At 42.8% G+C, this 17,053-nt stretch overlaps 1 protein-coding gene across 2 annotated transcripts in view; it reads right to left on the reverse strand.

Moving 5' to 3' along the window:
• Window positions 1–371: 371 nt before the first annotated feature.
• akap6 (A kinase (PRKA) anchor protein 6) overlaps window positions 372–17,053 on the reverse strand; it is a 131,495-nt gene continuing 114,813 nt past the window's right edge. For both annotated transcript variants that reach the window (XM_007253777.4, XM_049463301.1), the window contains exons 12-15: window positions 8,889–9,104; window positions 3,888–6,965; window positions 2,722–2,853; window positions 372–1,481 (exon numbers count right to left, since the gene is read on the reverse strand). In XM_007253777.4, the coding sequence (XP_007253839.3) occupies window positions 1,440–1,481; window positions 2,722–2,853; window positions 3,888–6,965; window positions 8,889–9,104 (3,468 nt within the window). In that variant the 3' untranslated portion in view covers window positions 372–1,439. The remainder of the gene's footprint in view (window positions 1,482–2,721; window positions 2,854–3,887; window positions 6,966–8,888; window positions 9,105–17,053) is intronic.

Here is a 17,053-nt window from a genome sequence, read left to right on the forward strand (position 1 = left end):
TGTCTGAACTAAACTATCTGCATTGTGGATGCTGTGCTTACGACAAACTTTTACCTGCTGTGTGAACATTGCCATGCTCTCAATGTCACGTAAAACCCCCTGTATCTTCAGAATGTCAAAAGAAAAAAACATGTAATAAATTTTATATTATAACAAGTTATTTTTTTAAGCATTTCTATTGGTCCATTCATCCTAAATTTTTACACAATGTAACAAAAAAACAACCGTCTGATTCAAATTATGTCAAAAAACAAAAATGGAGATGACAGTATAGTACATATAGTACATATACACAGTAATATGCATACATGCAGGTACGATCCATACTCTTATCTAATCCCTAAAGTAAATAAGGCAAATTTCACACAGCCTTCAATAAATTATGTTTATTTCTGAAGAGCTTGTATACAGTTAACCATGCATTCTAGCACTTTAAGGCTTATAATTATTCACATCACAGAACACACACAGTTGTACACTAACACAAGCATTTATACCATCGGTCTACACCAAGATTTGCACGTACAGTATACATATATACAGATGCCCCATTCATTAGTCTCAAACCTTGCTTGTTAAGTCCACGTTCTCAACAATTACTGAACACGCGACATGGAAAAAAGCAGTGTTTTAACAAAAGTTATAAGAAATAACTGCAAGGCACAAAACTCTTTAAAGTCTAAAACACCTCTTTGTTTCTCCAAATCTTGAGGATTAAAAAAAACAAATAAACAAAGAAATCAGAAAAAAACAGTAGTGAACAGCATCCCATTTACTCTTTAACTGGCGCGAATCCCATCCCACACAACCTCACACCGCTGCTGGGTTGCATAGACAGCTGTACTCCATCACGCATCGTTTTAACAGTCCATGGGTCCAGGCTTCCACCTGTGCAAAAGCATCGTACACACACGCAGGAAGAGTGGAGCTGAGTGAAGCTGGAGGAAGCTGCTCTCCAGACCAACTGAGACATCGTCATGCCACACGGCTATGGCCTACTCACACGTACAAGTTGTGCCTCTACTATGTGCTGCACCTTACTTCCACTCTGCAAAAGCTGCAAATGAGAGATACCTGTGACTTGCGCTGATATACCTGCAGCCATTGGCTGATATGAGCTATTGAGAGCTACCGGCGACTGCTGCGTGTTTATAATAGGGTTTGGTAGTGAGGGTCAGGAGTGTCAGGGTGGAAGACCAGCGAGGTAGCTCCTCCGTTCTGGGTTCCAGGACGAGCAGTGAGGAAGTAACACCAAGGTCAAGGTCGCACCAAAGTCACCAGGCTAAAAAGTCAGAAGTGGGTGCTAGAGCAAAAGGAGGAGGAGGAGGAGGAGGAGGAGGGCCAGAAAACCATTCAGTGCCAGAAAAGGAGTCCATGCACCAGAATCAAAGAAGGATTCCAGAACATGGAATAAGAACACAGTGACATAAACTCTCCATTTAGGCCTTAGATCCATGGCTGGCAAGAGTCTGTGCAAATTTCTAGAAGAAAAAAAGAAAAAGACACAGCAGATTAAATTATAAAACAGAGACATTCTAAATATTTTAAACTAATTCTAAATAAAATTCAGAACTGCTAATTACTTTAACTGGTAAGAGTTTTTTATCCACTAGGGGGAATTGAGGAAAAAAAGAAACATTCACATTCCAACATCATTCCAACATCACACAACGGACAGACCTTGTCTGTGCCCTCAAGCATCAATGCATTGAGCATATACCGACCCCACAGTGGCCACAGGGATGATATGAATGTGTCTGCTCAAGTTAGTAGACTGATCATGTGTCTTCTGCCATCTTACCTTATCCTCCCTGCTCTAGGCATTCACTGAAACACGAAAGATATTTCATCACTGTTTTATATCGTTACTTGGGTTTGGTCACTGACATCCACTGAAAATCTCACAAGGACCTATTTAAAACCATGTGTTTGTTGGGTGCTGAACGCAGAGGGTTGAACACCAGGTCAACAGAGAGGTCCGCTGCGTTGGGTACGAGATTACAGTGTGCAGTGCATACTTGCTGTAGGGAGTTGTGAGAATGAGCAAGCAGTGCTGGATTTTCCATCTGCTGTACACGCTCTAGGACTCTCTTTGTTGCTATGAAACATTTGTTTTTCATCAAAAGAAATGATTGCTGAGCAACACACTCTGGCATGGTAGCACGGAAGGGAGAGATAGAAAGAGAGCGAGAGAGAGAGTGTGCGAGCCAGCGCGCAAGAGAGCACCATTCAACGGCTGACTCTGCTAGACATATAGATACCATATATAGATGTAATGACTGCTTTTCAGACCAATTTCCCAGTAAGGTTGTCATCATATAGAAAGTACAGTGGCCTATAATTTAAACCACAACACGGTTCGAATTCAGACAATGCGTCTGCATCATCAGCACCGGTAGTAGTAAGCCTGTGGGGTCGGATCAGGGAGCATTTCCAAAATATGTGGGGCGAGGAGAGAGCATGTTCTTGTTGCAAATTTTGCTGGTTACAAAAACACACTAATGTGGACTAGGAAGGTGCTTAGTTGCAGTATGGAATGAGGTGGAAAATGGGGTGCTTGCAATTCACCACAAGATGCTGAAAAGAGCCATCAGCCATTTTTCAGAGGTACGACAGAGAAGGCCTAGAGGGGCAGGCTACGTGCGGGTCTGTGTGTGTGTGTGTGTGTGTGTGTGCAGTGGCGTGTGTGTGTATATGTGTGGGTGCTGATGCATGACCTACAGTAGGAACCCTGGCCTGGGGCCTGCTGCTCACTCCACTCCTCACTGCAGATGAGCTGTCTGAACGGCGAGTGCTGAACGAAGCCCTGCGGCCTGTCTCCGGCAGCCCCACACCACCCTCTGACCTTGGCAACTACGAGAGAGAGAGAGAGAGAGAGAGAGAGAGAGAGAGAGAGAGACACAATGATGAGGATGACATCAAAAAGATGATGATGAGGATGAAGATGATGATGTTGGGGACAACGACAGTAAGGTAAGCATTCCTTCATTCTTGTTGTTGAACACAGAGAATACAACACTGATGATGTGGGCTTTTTTATTTTCACCAATTTTCACCCATGTAAGCATACTGCATACTGTCCCTATGGCATGTTCACATCACAGACAATTCTCATGGTCCCTGTGACAGCATCGCTACTTGAGGGCTACCACCACTACAGTGGTTCAAAATGGAATGGAAAGTACAGAAAAAGTCCACTGAGGAGCCCTGCTCCAAATTTCCACCCAATGAGTATGTGGACCTCCAGTCAACATGGAGAATATTAGCCCTGTATTAATTGGAATGTCTATTCATTGAAGATTTAACAAATTCTCGTGGGTAATAACATTTTAGCGCTTGTTTCCATTTGACTTCCGAGCAAAATTGTTAATGCTCTTGTTTTTGGTATCAATGATTAATTTAAAAAGTAAGCACTTAATTTACCTAATATAAGGTCAAACATCGGATTTGCAGCGAGAGCCGGAACAAAGCAGTGGGGAAGTTTGCATATGAAATAGAAGACTACTTAAAAAGAACACAAATACATGCTAATTCAGTCATGAAATTAAGTAATGATTCTCGCCGTAGTCTTGCTTATGAATCATAATATAATCGGACTGATTATGATTATTCTGTTCTGTAGACCTTAAAATTTTAAATCTACGCCTGCAAATCCTTCTTCCATTAGCACTTCAGGGGGAGAGTGGAGGGAGGGGAGGAGGGTGTGCAGGGGAAGGGAGGAAAGGAGGGAGAGAGGGAGGGAGGGAAAGAGAGGGAAAGAGAGAGAGAGAGAGAGAGAGAGAGAATGAAAATCCCTCTTAAATATTTAGTCAATGAGATGAATTCAGCAGAAATGCACCCTGCTCTCATTACAAGCAGATAGAGCCAGGCATAATGTCTAAACGCACCTGTTTATGAGTTGACTTGGCTTCCTGAGGAGAGCTGCGCCCTTTTTTGACATTCTTCTGTTTCATCCACTGTGAAGCAGCACCTCTTTCATCCCTATCACTCTTTCTTATCGGGGGACAGTTAATTTTAGGATTAATATATAGGCCGCCTTCCTCTTTTAAAGGATTTGTACTGGAGCAAGAGACACTTATCTTAGTCATTACAGGGGAAATATTGGATTCAAGCATTTTAGTATCTGCAAAACATTCAACAGTGTCTATCAGGGTTTCACATGGTAAAGGATTAAGATAAGGAGCCTCATTATGGCACTGCGGCTGGCTCCCAGCTATACTACCTGGAGAAATACTATGCGCTTTTTGGTATTCATCACAGGCCAGTGGAGGTGCTTGGCTCAGGGGACATAAGGGGTCTATTAGTTTGGTGCTGCGTCTCATGGGCCATTTGCTAATGGACATGCTGTAGCAGAGAGGAGGGCCTAGGTAGACTTCTTCCGTGCAAGCCTCGAACAGAGGCTCTTCGTCGCGGATTTCTGGGGTTCTGGAGAGGACTGGCGTGCTGCTCTTGTCTTCTGTGCAGGTACTGACTTCTCCACAGTCACTGTCATGGGAAGAAAGTGACAGGTAGTTGTAGAAGTCCCCCTTGCGTAAATGGATGTGCCGATGCGAGTGTTCGAGAACTTTCTCTCTGATCTGAGAAACCGAGGTTGGGCTGGAGGCTTCCTGAGGGTGCTCTGTTTGTGCATCTTTCGTTTTCTTTGCCACCGATGCCATGTCGATGATCTCCATCACAAAGCTGTGAACGTTCTCACTGTTCTCCTCTTCAGCAGGGAAGGACGGGTGTCTACAGCAGCCTGACAAGCTCTCTGAGTGATTTTCATGGACGTCGTTCAGAAAGGATGCCAGCCGCTCCTGTGAGCTCAAGTGAGCGGCTCCCAGTATGTTATGGTGGGACCCTGAGCACTCATCCATTGGAGACAGAGATGGAGACGGGCGACGGGAGCTGTGGCATGGCAGCTCACCTTTCAGCTGTCCCTCAAGAGAAGACTCTTTGGACTGTGGGTTCAGTTGCTCACACGAGGCAGGTGAGGCGGCAGTTCCCGTAGCCGTTATATCACCGTTTAACGCATTCACAGTACGGCAGTCCTTACATGACTCTCCTTTCTTAGTGAACAGAGTCCCTTCTTCTCTAAGGAGCTCGTCGTCCTCATCTTTCCCTTTGATGTGGGAGCTGTCCACGTTCCCATTTTCCATGTCATCCACAAAGCGGCTGATGTAACTTCTGGTAGCATCCCTGCGACTGCTGTCCGCTTCCTCCTGTTTGAGGCTGTCATTCCTTGCATTTGTGTTTGCCTCTAAGAGCTTTAGAGCAGCTCGATTCAAGAATTGGCGATCTGTTGTGGTCCTCACAGGGGAAAGAATCTCTCTGGACAGGGTTCCACATCGCAACTCATCACCAAGATCTGCCTCATTCTTTTCCTTGTTCTGTGATCTGTGCTTAATCCAGCTCTGAAACTCTCCCTTCATGTAGTCCAGCCCCAGTGCAAAAGAGCCTTCAATGTACTCTTCCTCAGAGGTAATGCTAGAGTCTTCGTCATCCTTGATGCCCAGCTCTTCCTCTGTTAGGGTCAGAGTGGAACTGGAAAGCAGATCACTGTCATCTTCATCATCAGTGCAAGCTGAGGTGCAAGACACATTGACCACCATGCTGATGCTGGCATCTGTCTCATCCGTCAGTTGCTGGTTACGGCAGTGCTTCTTGAAGGAATTGTTGGAATTGACGGCAACATGGCGGTTCTTCTGTACAGCCAGATCTTCAGATGCCACTGATGAGTCCTCTACGCTGCTCAGCTCTGTTAGAGAAGCTGCTAAGCTCTCGTTGGCAGAAGATGCGGGGCCCCCTGAACGTTGCCCTCGACAGGGTAGACGAAGAGAGCTGCTCTGAAGGGTGACGTCAGAAACACTGCGGGTCATCTTCTGGGCAAGAGGGGTCCGGATGTTTTCAAGTCGTTTGAGCAACTCCAGAGTTCTCCTGCTCAGCTCCCCAGTGGGCTCTGGGGCCAGGCCGATGTCCCTCAGACTTCCCTGACTGCCCACTTCCTCTGAAGCCTTACACGGAGCCAGCCAGCTCTCAAGAGATGTGCTGCGTGTGAGTGTCTCTTTGGCCGATGGAAATAATTCTCCCACAGCATACAAGGAGTCCAGAGAAGACCCTTGAGACAACTGAGAATGCTCCTTTCGGACTCTTCCTTTGTCATCAGCTCCAGCACTGAAAGCTCCAGTGTCACAGTCTTCAGACTCAGGACTGACACAGCGTCCATTAATGAGGATCTCAACTGGTTCCTTTCTGTGTTTTCTCCTGCTTTCTCCAGACTCTTCTTTCTTCCTCCTCACCATACAAAATCTTTGGTTCTTCGTCTCCTCTGCCAGACTGTCTCCGAGCTCTGCACATTTGTTGGCACGCTGAAGGATCCTGTCTATGTCTTCATCTGACAATTGATCTATACAAGGTGATTCCGATCGAATAGGGGGAGTGATTTTTTGATCTTCACACTGATAAAGCAGACAGATCTCAGAATTGGCTGTGGTCTCAGTGTCTCCCTCACTGACTATCCCACTCTCACTTTCTGATCTCCTAGCTAAATCCGTTAGTAACCCCTGTTTCCCACTCAGTAGCCCTCCTAAAATATCAGGCAACGACTCCACTGAGGAAAAAGAGGAATCCTTGCTTAGGCTCTTCAGCAGAGGCTGCTTCCCTTTGGTTTTGGTGGTATTTGGAGAACTCTTATGATTGTACTGCGGCTGTTGGTATAACTCCACGTGATGTAGATTATACACCTGATAAACTTGGGAAGACATTGGATTTGTCTCTAAGGTGCTCAGGCTTGTTGTGGGCTGTGTGGGACATGACTCAGTCACATTTAAAAGCTCCCCAACAGAATGGAGCGGCATTTCTGAAGGGATGTCACATTCCTGCGACTCCATATTATCTATAGTCATGTCCATTTCATCCCATTCCCAAGAGTCTTCTGTTTGGCCACGAAGATCCATAAGCGATGGTTCAATCAGGTTGCCAGGGACCTGAGAATGGACAAACGGAAATGCATTTAGTGTATAGAAGAAATATACTGAACTGTAAAAACATGTGTTATGGGAAGATTTCTGATTTTTAAGAGCTAGCAATAAAAATTTAATTAGAAGCAACGCTATGCTGTAAAGCATCTTTGCTCTTTGAAAAATCTTGCTTAGACACACACAATCTGCATGGGATACAATTACACAAATTGCTTGGTTTCTTGTTAATGAGAGAAAGGTCTATTTATATTATCCTTTTATCTCATTAATCTAATAAACTGGCAAATCTAACACTTGCGTGGTATGTCATACATCGCATATAATGAATTTTTATTAGATTTCTGTTTATTCTTTTCTTGCTGATAAGGGAAATACTAATGACGGGGCTTGGCTTGCTAATGCATGATAAAACCTTCAACTGTGAGAATAATCAATCAGTCTAATCAAATAAAAATAATTTCTGTAAGCTGCCAGTGTACTGCAAATGCACCAAAGGCAATTTTAACACGATGTTCCAGGGATAACTATTCATTAATAACACTCGAGCAATATAAAACTTGAAAATGGGGCATTGTACAACACCTAGCCCCTCTCATTTCTTCTAAAGAGACAGTCGTTCCAGGCAACCTCCACCTTTTTCAGAGTAAGCAAACGTCAACCTCAAATGATCATCCCTTCTGTTGACCTTCATGTTGTAAAAAATGGCACCGTAAAACATTGCTTTTTAAAAATGGGCAAATTGAAAAAGTTTTTCAGCCCTCAAAGATGAAGAGTGAACGCATAAGCAGAGTTTGTCTGCTAAATCTTTTAATAGAATGCTATTTTATCACTGCACACAGAGCACTGTATTTACAAAAACAGACCCTCCCCATTATTTTTCTTCCTCTTCTCTAAACACTTCCCAAAGTGAAATTGCTCTTCAGCCCTGCAAGGTCAGAGCTGGAGAGGGCCGAGTCGTTTGTCTTGCTGGTGTAAATGAGAGCGGATAACTGAGTGGACGTCCACAAACAGGTCCCTGGGCTTTTCTGTGTGCTCCACACAGCCTCCACAGAGCCGTGTACTGCCACACAGGAATGCACAGGATCTGCATAACAAAAGCCTCAGTCCAATGTGCAACTCCCACATTTACTGCACGGCTACTACTCTCTTATTACAATAAGTCACTTGTTCAGAGTTCTGTTTTGGGGCTAAAAATGCTGTTTATTGTGCAGTAAAGCCAGTGTGCATATTGGCTTCCTTAAAGATCTTTGTCTTTGGTTTGGGAGCGAGGGGGAAGTGATACAGTTCTTCTTTCTCAGGCTACAGAGAGGCTATTTCCTTCTCTGTGGGAAGGGATTAATATTAAGTTATTGTGTTTCTATGGAGGTTACTTAGGACATCGAGATCAGTCAATTATTCCTTGGCAACTGCTGTAATGCATTGAGTACTTAGTCCTTCCAACTACTTTACCTCTCAGTGTATATTATTGAAGGATAATCATATAGGTACATTTCCTGCATTATACATCACACTTATTGCTCCATTACAGCTGTTCGGCTCTATATTACACTTTAACCAATACTTGGTCTGAAAAACACTTGCCCTGGAAAGGTTACTAAGAAAACCAAGAATAAATAGATTAGTTTGCAGACAGACTTAAAGCTGAATAAAGCACATACTCTGGGTAGGGGGGCTACACATGTACTAGAACTCTAGAACTGAAAGCAGTAGGTCTAGATGTAGTGTAGGAAAACCTTGTTGGGTTTCATATTGTGTCATGTATTTATTTATTTCTACCGAGAATGCACGCATCACTGGCTGCGTCTGTTACACACATGTGAAGGGATTTGAAGCTGGAATGTTTATGTTTTATATTCATATTCATTCAGTTGATCCTTCATAACATATGATGTTAGTGATTCCAGCTGTGCTCCAAATCATATCTCTTACCTGTTCTCTGCCCAGGGTACGTTTGAGGCGGCTCTGCCACTGGAGCACCTGCATGATGATGGCCTCCCAGCGCCTCTCCAGGTTCACCTGCAGAAGCTGCAGAGACTGGCGCTCGGCTTCAGAGCTCTGCTCCTCCGGCCCCTCCAGCAGGCGCTGACACAGCCGCAGCACAGAGGCTATACCCTTCCTCCTGCCTCGCACCTCCACACACAGAGCCTATGGAAAGAAAGAGAGAGACATGGAGTTAACATCCTTAACAGTAAGTCATTAATCTCTTTATTCCTATATATAGTAACTATTATGGATGTGTATTAGCAAGAATCAGACAATGTGATTTGTATTAAAAAGCCTGATGTAAAATATTTTGGCCCAGAACATACAAGCACAAGCACGGTACCCCCACACCACTGCTCCATGCTTTCAGCAAGCCTATGATACCTTTCCCTATAGTTTAACCTCTGCACATCTTTATATAGTGGAGTCACTATATGTGTTATTGTCCCATGCATAAGCCTCGACTACAGATTGCTTGCATGCTTTTTTCTATTGAATGTTTGCAGATGGACCTCCAATAGTCCACCAATATGACCACCTTGACTCTTTCAAACTACAGAGTCAGAGAGTTTCAGTAAATGACTTTCACACAGATTCCATGCAGTACTTTCTTATATAGAGTGGAGAAAAAGTGAGAAAGAGAAGGAGAGAAGGAGAGAGAGAGCGTGTGGAACAGAGTAAACGAGAGAGTTAGACATGGGCACTGTGCTGATGAGGTCCCCACAACAATCCACGCTGTCAGGAGCATGTAAATCACAAAGTCCCCTCCACACCCCACCCAGCCCATAAAGAACCTCAGGTTTGAGAGTTACAGGCCAAAGTCTCGCTCCTGTGCTCCACGGCCCAGCTATAACACAAATGGAATGAAATCGCCACCACACCTACACTCTCTTGAACATGAGCCCACAGTTGAGGTGATTGTGTAAATGTGGTGAAAGGGGCACGCAGGATGCTGATGGTCTAGCGCCCATACCCAAGCTCTCTTTAAATATGCAGTGGAGGCTGTGCGAATTGACAAGCTCTGCTCCGTGTGCAGTATGGGACAAAAACATTCCGAGAACAATTTATGTAAATCCCACCTGCTCTGCAAGGCATTGCCTCACTCTTTCTTTACATTTTTCAATAAATATTAAACACCATTACATTTAAATTGGATTTTTTTTCCCCCTCCGCAGTTTCGTCCTCTGTTTTAGCATACATTTACCGCTCCCCACATCTTTTAAACAGGTAATGAGACTGCAAAATGCAATGGCAAGAGGGGAGAGAGGAGGGGTGAGCGAGGCCACTGCATAGAGTGATAAAGTTATCCCGTGGAATGGGATCGAGAGCGGAGTTGAAACAGTGGCGCTTAGCAAACTCTGAGATGTTTCGAAAAGTCGACGCACAAACAAGCAAACACACAAACAGTGAGATCTAATAAAATAAGACGCAGACAGACACGTCGTTCTGAGAGTCTGCAACACTTGGCATTCTGGAAGTCGCACGCAAACATTTATGGCGGCCCGGCTAGCCTCTGTTTATCTTTTTACACAAACAGTTGGCGTTAGTGCTGCGGATGGTCAACATCATTCTCTTACGAGGACTGTTATGTTCCCTCACTGCCTCCGGTCCTCGTGCAGCAGTCCTTCCCCATGCGGCTACGGCAAACAATCTAGAGGCTATTTTTCAATCAATACCACTAGTCCACTCCGACAGATTAAATGGCACAAAACCTGGATCTATGTCGTAACACGTTTAACAGCATATGGAGCTCTCAGACTTCCAAAGTCCGCAGAAATCCAATGCTTCATTGTTTCTGCATTGCTGGGCTTCATAAACTGATTCCACCCCCCCCCACAATGAGTTCTGCCTTATTGACAAAGGGGGCAGGCGGAGTATGGTGTGCCAATATTTGCTAAAAAGCTTTTCCAAATACATGGAGCAGCAAAGTGGCCCGCTTTTTCCCCGCAGTATACGAATGTGAACCTACACAATGACTCCATTTCAGACCCACAGGCTGAGTGCTATGGCTGAGAAGCTGGCCGCAGGCCAATGCGCTCCGTTGCCCCAGCCAGATATGAAAAGGAGAGAGAGAGAGAGAAAGAGAGAGAGAGAAAGAGATGAGGGACAGAGAAAGAGAGAGAAAGGGGGAGAGAAACAAACGTAGAAAACCAAACAAGAGAGCCATCTTTCAGCTGACCATTCTCTGTGAAGGCAGTGGAATGAGCGAGCTCACGGCAGGCCTATCTATCAGGTTCTTTTTAATAAAGGTATCAGCAGATCAGCTGCCGCCGAGCATGCGTCAGCGCTAAGCCAATCTCCACAATGCCCAAGATGACAATTCTCTCTCATCGGACTGATCTGGCTTCACTATCGCTTGGCTAAATCCATCTTGTGTTACTGTATTCATCTACAAGTTCCTCGCTATCAGAGCTGGTAATCAAACCTGAGGCGCGCGACACAGGCCCAAAGCAGCTACACCACCACACCCCCCCACCCCCAGGAGGAGTGTTTCAAACTCAATCTCTATATCCCGCACAAAATGAAAACACCCCCAGACCCTATCCGTGCCGTCATTAATGCTTTTTTATTTCTTTTATTTGTCATTATTCTATTTGTCTCTGAGCTCCTCTCTCTCCCACTTCACTTTGCTGTTTTCTATTGCATACCCAATTCAGACTTTTTCAACGTACAATAAAACACTTACAAGTCAGAAGGGCTTGGAATTACCCCGCGCACCACGGCTGATGCTCTTTGCGCGGATTAAAGCGGCAGATGAGGGCAGAAGAGGCTCCTGCTCTTTCTGCTTTGGCACGTTTGTTTGCTCCTCTCTGCTGGGAAAAGGAGTGCACACTTCATCCCCCTATTTTTTCCCTTTTTTCTGCAGCTGCAATTTGAACATTTTCAATTAATCTGGCCAAGACGGAGGAGAGCAGCCGAAATCCCCTCCAGTCAAGGCAAGGACACAGGAATCTAACACTGACAGTGACCCAGTGGATATTCAATCAATTACCATTAATTAGAAATCTCTGATTAATTCTATTTGTTGATTAAGTCAATTAAAACCACAAGCACTTGTTATCGCAAATGAGCGTAATGAATTCATGTAGACGATTTGTTCCCACACACGGATTCCCTGAGCTCGTGCTGCTTGTACTTTCATCCGTTTATGTCACTGGAAGCACAGCATCTTCCGCTCACAGATAACCTCAACGGACCAAACACAAACACCAGTCCAAACACAAATACAAACACAATACATGGCTGAGCCAGTGGTAAAATAAATTCAAACACTGCTATTAAAGTGACTGACACCTGTCAATCAAGCTAATAACAGATCAAGGCTTACAGTATATGTTCACATTACTAGGCAAGAGTAATTAAAATCTGATTTATTTGCTTTAAATTAAAACAGATGTGATTATTTCAGGGCTGTGTGGACGTGCCAAATCTGATCTTTTTTTTTAAATCAGATTTAAGGAATTTTCACTTTTGGTCCTAGATGGGATACATATCTAGTTCTTGGGCATGGAACATGAATTTGCAACAGTATGCAGCAGTATTGCAACAGTATGGCACAGCATATTATGCTCACAATTCCTGTTGTTTCTGTTTATGAATAACTCTTAATGTGTACATTAACACATCAGTGTGGGCATTCCTGGTAATTTCAGGAATAGATTTGCTCATATTAAAGACAGATCCAGGTCACTTCTCAAATATTGTAACTGATTAATGAACCTTGTAATGTGAACATAGGCTTAGTAACGCTTTTTTTTTACTTTATATCATTACTATTTTAATGCTATGCACCAAGCAGACCTCTCTGTTGAGGATGTGTAATTGCTTCAGAAGGAGTAAAGTCAAAAATGCATTCATTGATTCATTGTTTATGATGCGTAAAATCCATATTTTAACGCTAGTGCTTATTTTCAATTACCCTCTCTTTTTCTTGTCTACACAAGAAAGAAGGAAAACAAAACTGACAGATATTTCCAAGATGGAACTAATGTCTTATGAACAGCGACCCACCCCTCTTTAACGTGATAAAGCAAACAAATGGCAGAAAAGTGATAATAATGCTATCAATAAGGACATTTTCTCATTAGTGTCGGTAAATGAAAGCGAGGAGGCTGGACGTAGAATGAAAAATAAGAAGCGCGTGTGTGGCCAGTCGATTGTGTGGGTAATGAACAGGCCTCTCTGGGCTGTCACCTGTCTGCTCCCCATTACCTGCTGATAAGACACTAAGTCTGCGTTTGGCACTTCCCCACTCACCCCCTCGGCACCCCACAGACTTAATGCGGTTAGCACTTGCCAAAGAACAGGAGTTCCTTATTCCTAATCATGGAGAAAGTATTGATATTATATCTGCACTGTCACATTTCATTAGCCAGACTGGGACCCCTGCATAAGGCCTGGGGCCGCTGCTGCAGTCTTCTGATCAGGTGAGATAGCAGGGGATGGACTTGGATCTTGACAGTACTAAAGATTGTACTTTAGATTTACTGCACCTCCCATTGATGCTGTCCAACAAATAAACAAACAAGCAAAAAACATGTTTCTAGATTTTATTAAAATTTAATAAGTAAGTTCTTAACAGTAACTTTTTTTTTATTAAAAGCCTTCTCCTTTTTTGTTGTGTTAGAAAAGGTTGTATTTCTTCTGATTCATTACCTTTCTACTATTTTTTGACATTTTATTGACTAAAAAAATGCTGTTAGGGTCTCTGATTTGGGTGGGTGTCTTCCCCACCAACTGGAGACTAAGCAAAAATATCAGAATTGCACTTTATTGCACTAAATGGATAATACACCATGCTAAGCTGACTTTGGGAGCTCCAGAGTTTGTTTGGTAGTGACAGAGACCAAATTTTCTCACATTCAAGTGAGATTAATATATTTATACCTGTTGAACCTTACTAAAAAGTACAGGTGTAAAAACACCCCTTTCCCCAAAATGTCAAGCAACTCAACAAAAGAAAATGAAAGTAAGCCACTAAATAAAGGCAATTCTATTTTTCCCAATACTGTATTTACTTGCAACAAGACAAGCAAGTAAGACAAGATTCCACTGCTGGTCTAAGTGTTATGAATTTGCTTATGAAGCAGATGACTATATTAAAACCCTGGTCATTACAGAGGACATTTGAATTCATTACCTAAAAGACCTTAAATGTCCATTTTTAAACGTTCATCTTCTGAGTGTCAGACAGCCAACACATAAACATGCTGATAAGAAATGACGGATGTTATTAGTGGGAATGATACAGAGAGCGCATTACCTATGCAGAGAGCATTAGCATAACATGAAGCTTATATCTTCCACAGTGACACTGATCAGGGGAAACGGCAGATGCTGTGACACAGTGATGACTACAGTGATCTTTACTACTTCACCTTATTAGTAAAGCTTTAATGAGCAAAATACTTATGCTGTGAGGCCTGAAGCTGCAATAGCATAGTTATTTCTCTCACAGAGAAAAAAAAAACAGCCTTCAGGTCTTGGCATCATCAAAACACACTATTAAAGTGGAGTCGTTATTAATAAAAGATGGGAAATTGGCAGTCGGCTAGTTTGAACTATATGCTCAGAGAAGGTTAAGATACAATAGAATAGAGTCTTATTTTAGATTCTCTCTCCCCACAGCAAGTCAAGTTCTTCAACTTCTTGCTTTCTGTTCCGATGGAGACAGACAATTTTATGATGGCATTTTAAGGAGATCCTAGACTCATTATTCATTATGAAGTGGCGAGCTCTCTGATGTTTCCTGCTATATACTCAAACTCATTTTATGGCATTATGACATGTGAGAAAGTAACAGGCATTCCAGAATTAGATCTCAGCAGGGGCTTTTATAATGACGTCTGAGAGTGCTGGTCATTAGACAACACTAAAACAGAAATATAAAAAATAATACAGAAACATAGAGCACATCATCACATACTCCAGAAAGATCTACAGCTGGTAACAGGCTGTGTGTTACAGTTACATGTACAGTACTGCAAATAAGGTATACAGTCATGTCAGCTCTTGTGAACACAGACAACAATCAAGACCAGTGTGAGGATACACTGCTTTGAAGAAGCCGAGTCCTTAATTAACTGCATTGATTGCACTGTTTCTACACTACTGGCAGTGTGTAATGGTCAACTGTTGTCTGAAACTGTAGCTCATTCCTAGCATGATGAAAGCCTGTTGCTTTAGGAGAGGGCTGAGTATGGCTGTCAGTGTAACTCACTTTCTCCATCTCTCTCTCTCTCTCTCTCTCTCTCTCTCTTCATCCATCTCCTCCCTCTCTTCCTCTCTTTCTGTTGTGAAGGCTCTGAGAACACTGCCTCTATTTCAGTGTGGATCTAAGCTCTCCTGCTGCTGCTTTTCAACTTAGCTGCAATCACGCCAACTCTGCCTATTCAACTCATTCACGCTTCCAAGCTGAAAGAGCAGATATGGAATCATTAAATGCCCCCCTTCCTCTTATTTAATGTCCATTCATTCCATTTAGCGCAATGCCACTGTCTATAAAAACTGCGTATATCAATATTTCCAATCTCAGCATTATTATATTTTTTTCCTGTTCCCCCGGTCCCCAAAAAAATCAATGCGCCCCTCCGTGGCTGCACGGCATTTTATCAAAGGCAAACTCTTCTTTCTGGAGCACTATTTCTCCCCCTGCTCATTTCACCCTGCGTATATTTAAAAGTTTTCTTCTCTTATGTTTGTCACTCAGCAGGGGGAATGTAATCAACTCCACTACCTGTGTTTTGACATGGCTTGATTAATACCCCACGCCGTTCCTCAGCATTTTAACTCAAATAATTATTTCCTATAGATTTTCAGTCAGAGCTCTGACGGGTGCTTTTGCCCTGCATTTATTCTTGTAGCAGAGCTCAAATGAAACACTACTATTTACAGAGTTTTTTTTTTTTCTGAGAGGGGAGTGTGCTACATTATGTGCTATGTGCTACAACATGTACGTATTCTTAACATGCACTCAGTGCTGTGACTGCATGCCTAAACATGCCTGGGCTGTAAGCATTACACAAAATTTTCAGTTTATTTGATTGTTGTACGATTGTTCTACACTTACTGCTATTTTAAAATAAACTCCCAACACCAAAAACAACATAATAAACCTTTTTTGTGTGTTCTAAACAGTTTAAAAACATAAGGCCATATCTTACACCCAGCACAAACAGCTCATGTGCTGTTTAAATTGCTTACTGCTTACTGCTTACAACTGATGGTTGTGGTGGTCTGGAAATATAGTGTGTTCAGGTAAATTTCTGTTGTATTGCTATCTTGACAACAGAAAACACAGGTGTGCCACTGACTGATTAGAACCTAGACCACAGTCAAGCATTCATTGCTATCTTGGCAAGCTAAGCACGCGTACACTTCCACTCATCACACACACATACACAAGGACATGCAATCGCCTACAAACTGGTAGAATGCAAAATAGTATGCAAAACAAAAAATAGCATCGCTATTCCTGTAAATGACCTGCTCGCGCACTTTCACAGCGTGAACGTGCAGATCAGTTTCTTCTGTTGAGAACTGAAGAAGCGCTGCACTGTTAAAATACCAATCCGCCAGAGGCAGAGTGTCAGAGTGCACCAGGTTCTTAAAGGGAATGGCAAGTGACACGCTGATTGGTTTATTTAATGTATATACAACTATATCAACAGTAATAAGCTACTGTATTTTTGAATCCCTTATATGTTACTGTTTCCTATTTGCATATTTAGTTTTAATAATGTCACTATATTAATTGTGCTAATAGTCTTTATAAAGCTATATGCTATATAGTTTTTATACAGATGAGCAACTGTCTTAAGTAGTTTTGCCTCTTTTGTTAAATAACATATTTACAGGTTGTAGCATTTTGTGAAACAGGGCACATTTATACTTCTGCACTCATGCAGTTCTGCATCACTTTCACGCATTTTAAACGGTAAAGGAGTGAATGTGTTGGTGGGAACACAAGGCTTAAATAGAAATATAAACTGGCCTTGACTATTACAAATTTGAAGGAAAAACTTTTAGCTTTATTTGCTAATTGTACGTCAACATTTTGAACCAATAAGACACTACATGAACAAATGTATGGTGACACACCTCTTTAAAAA

The sequence above is a fragment of the Astyanax mexicanus genome, chromosome 14 (assembly GCF_023375975.1).
Source record: "Astyanax mexicanus isolate ESR-SI-001 chromosome 14, AstMex3_surface, whole genome shotgun sequence".
NCBI lineage: Eukaryota > Metazoa > Chordata > Actinopteri > Characiformes > Acestrorhamphidae > Astyanax > Astyanax mexicanus.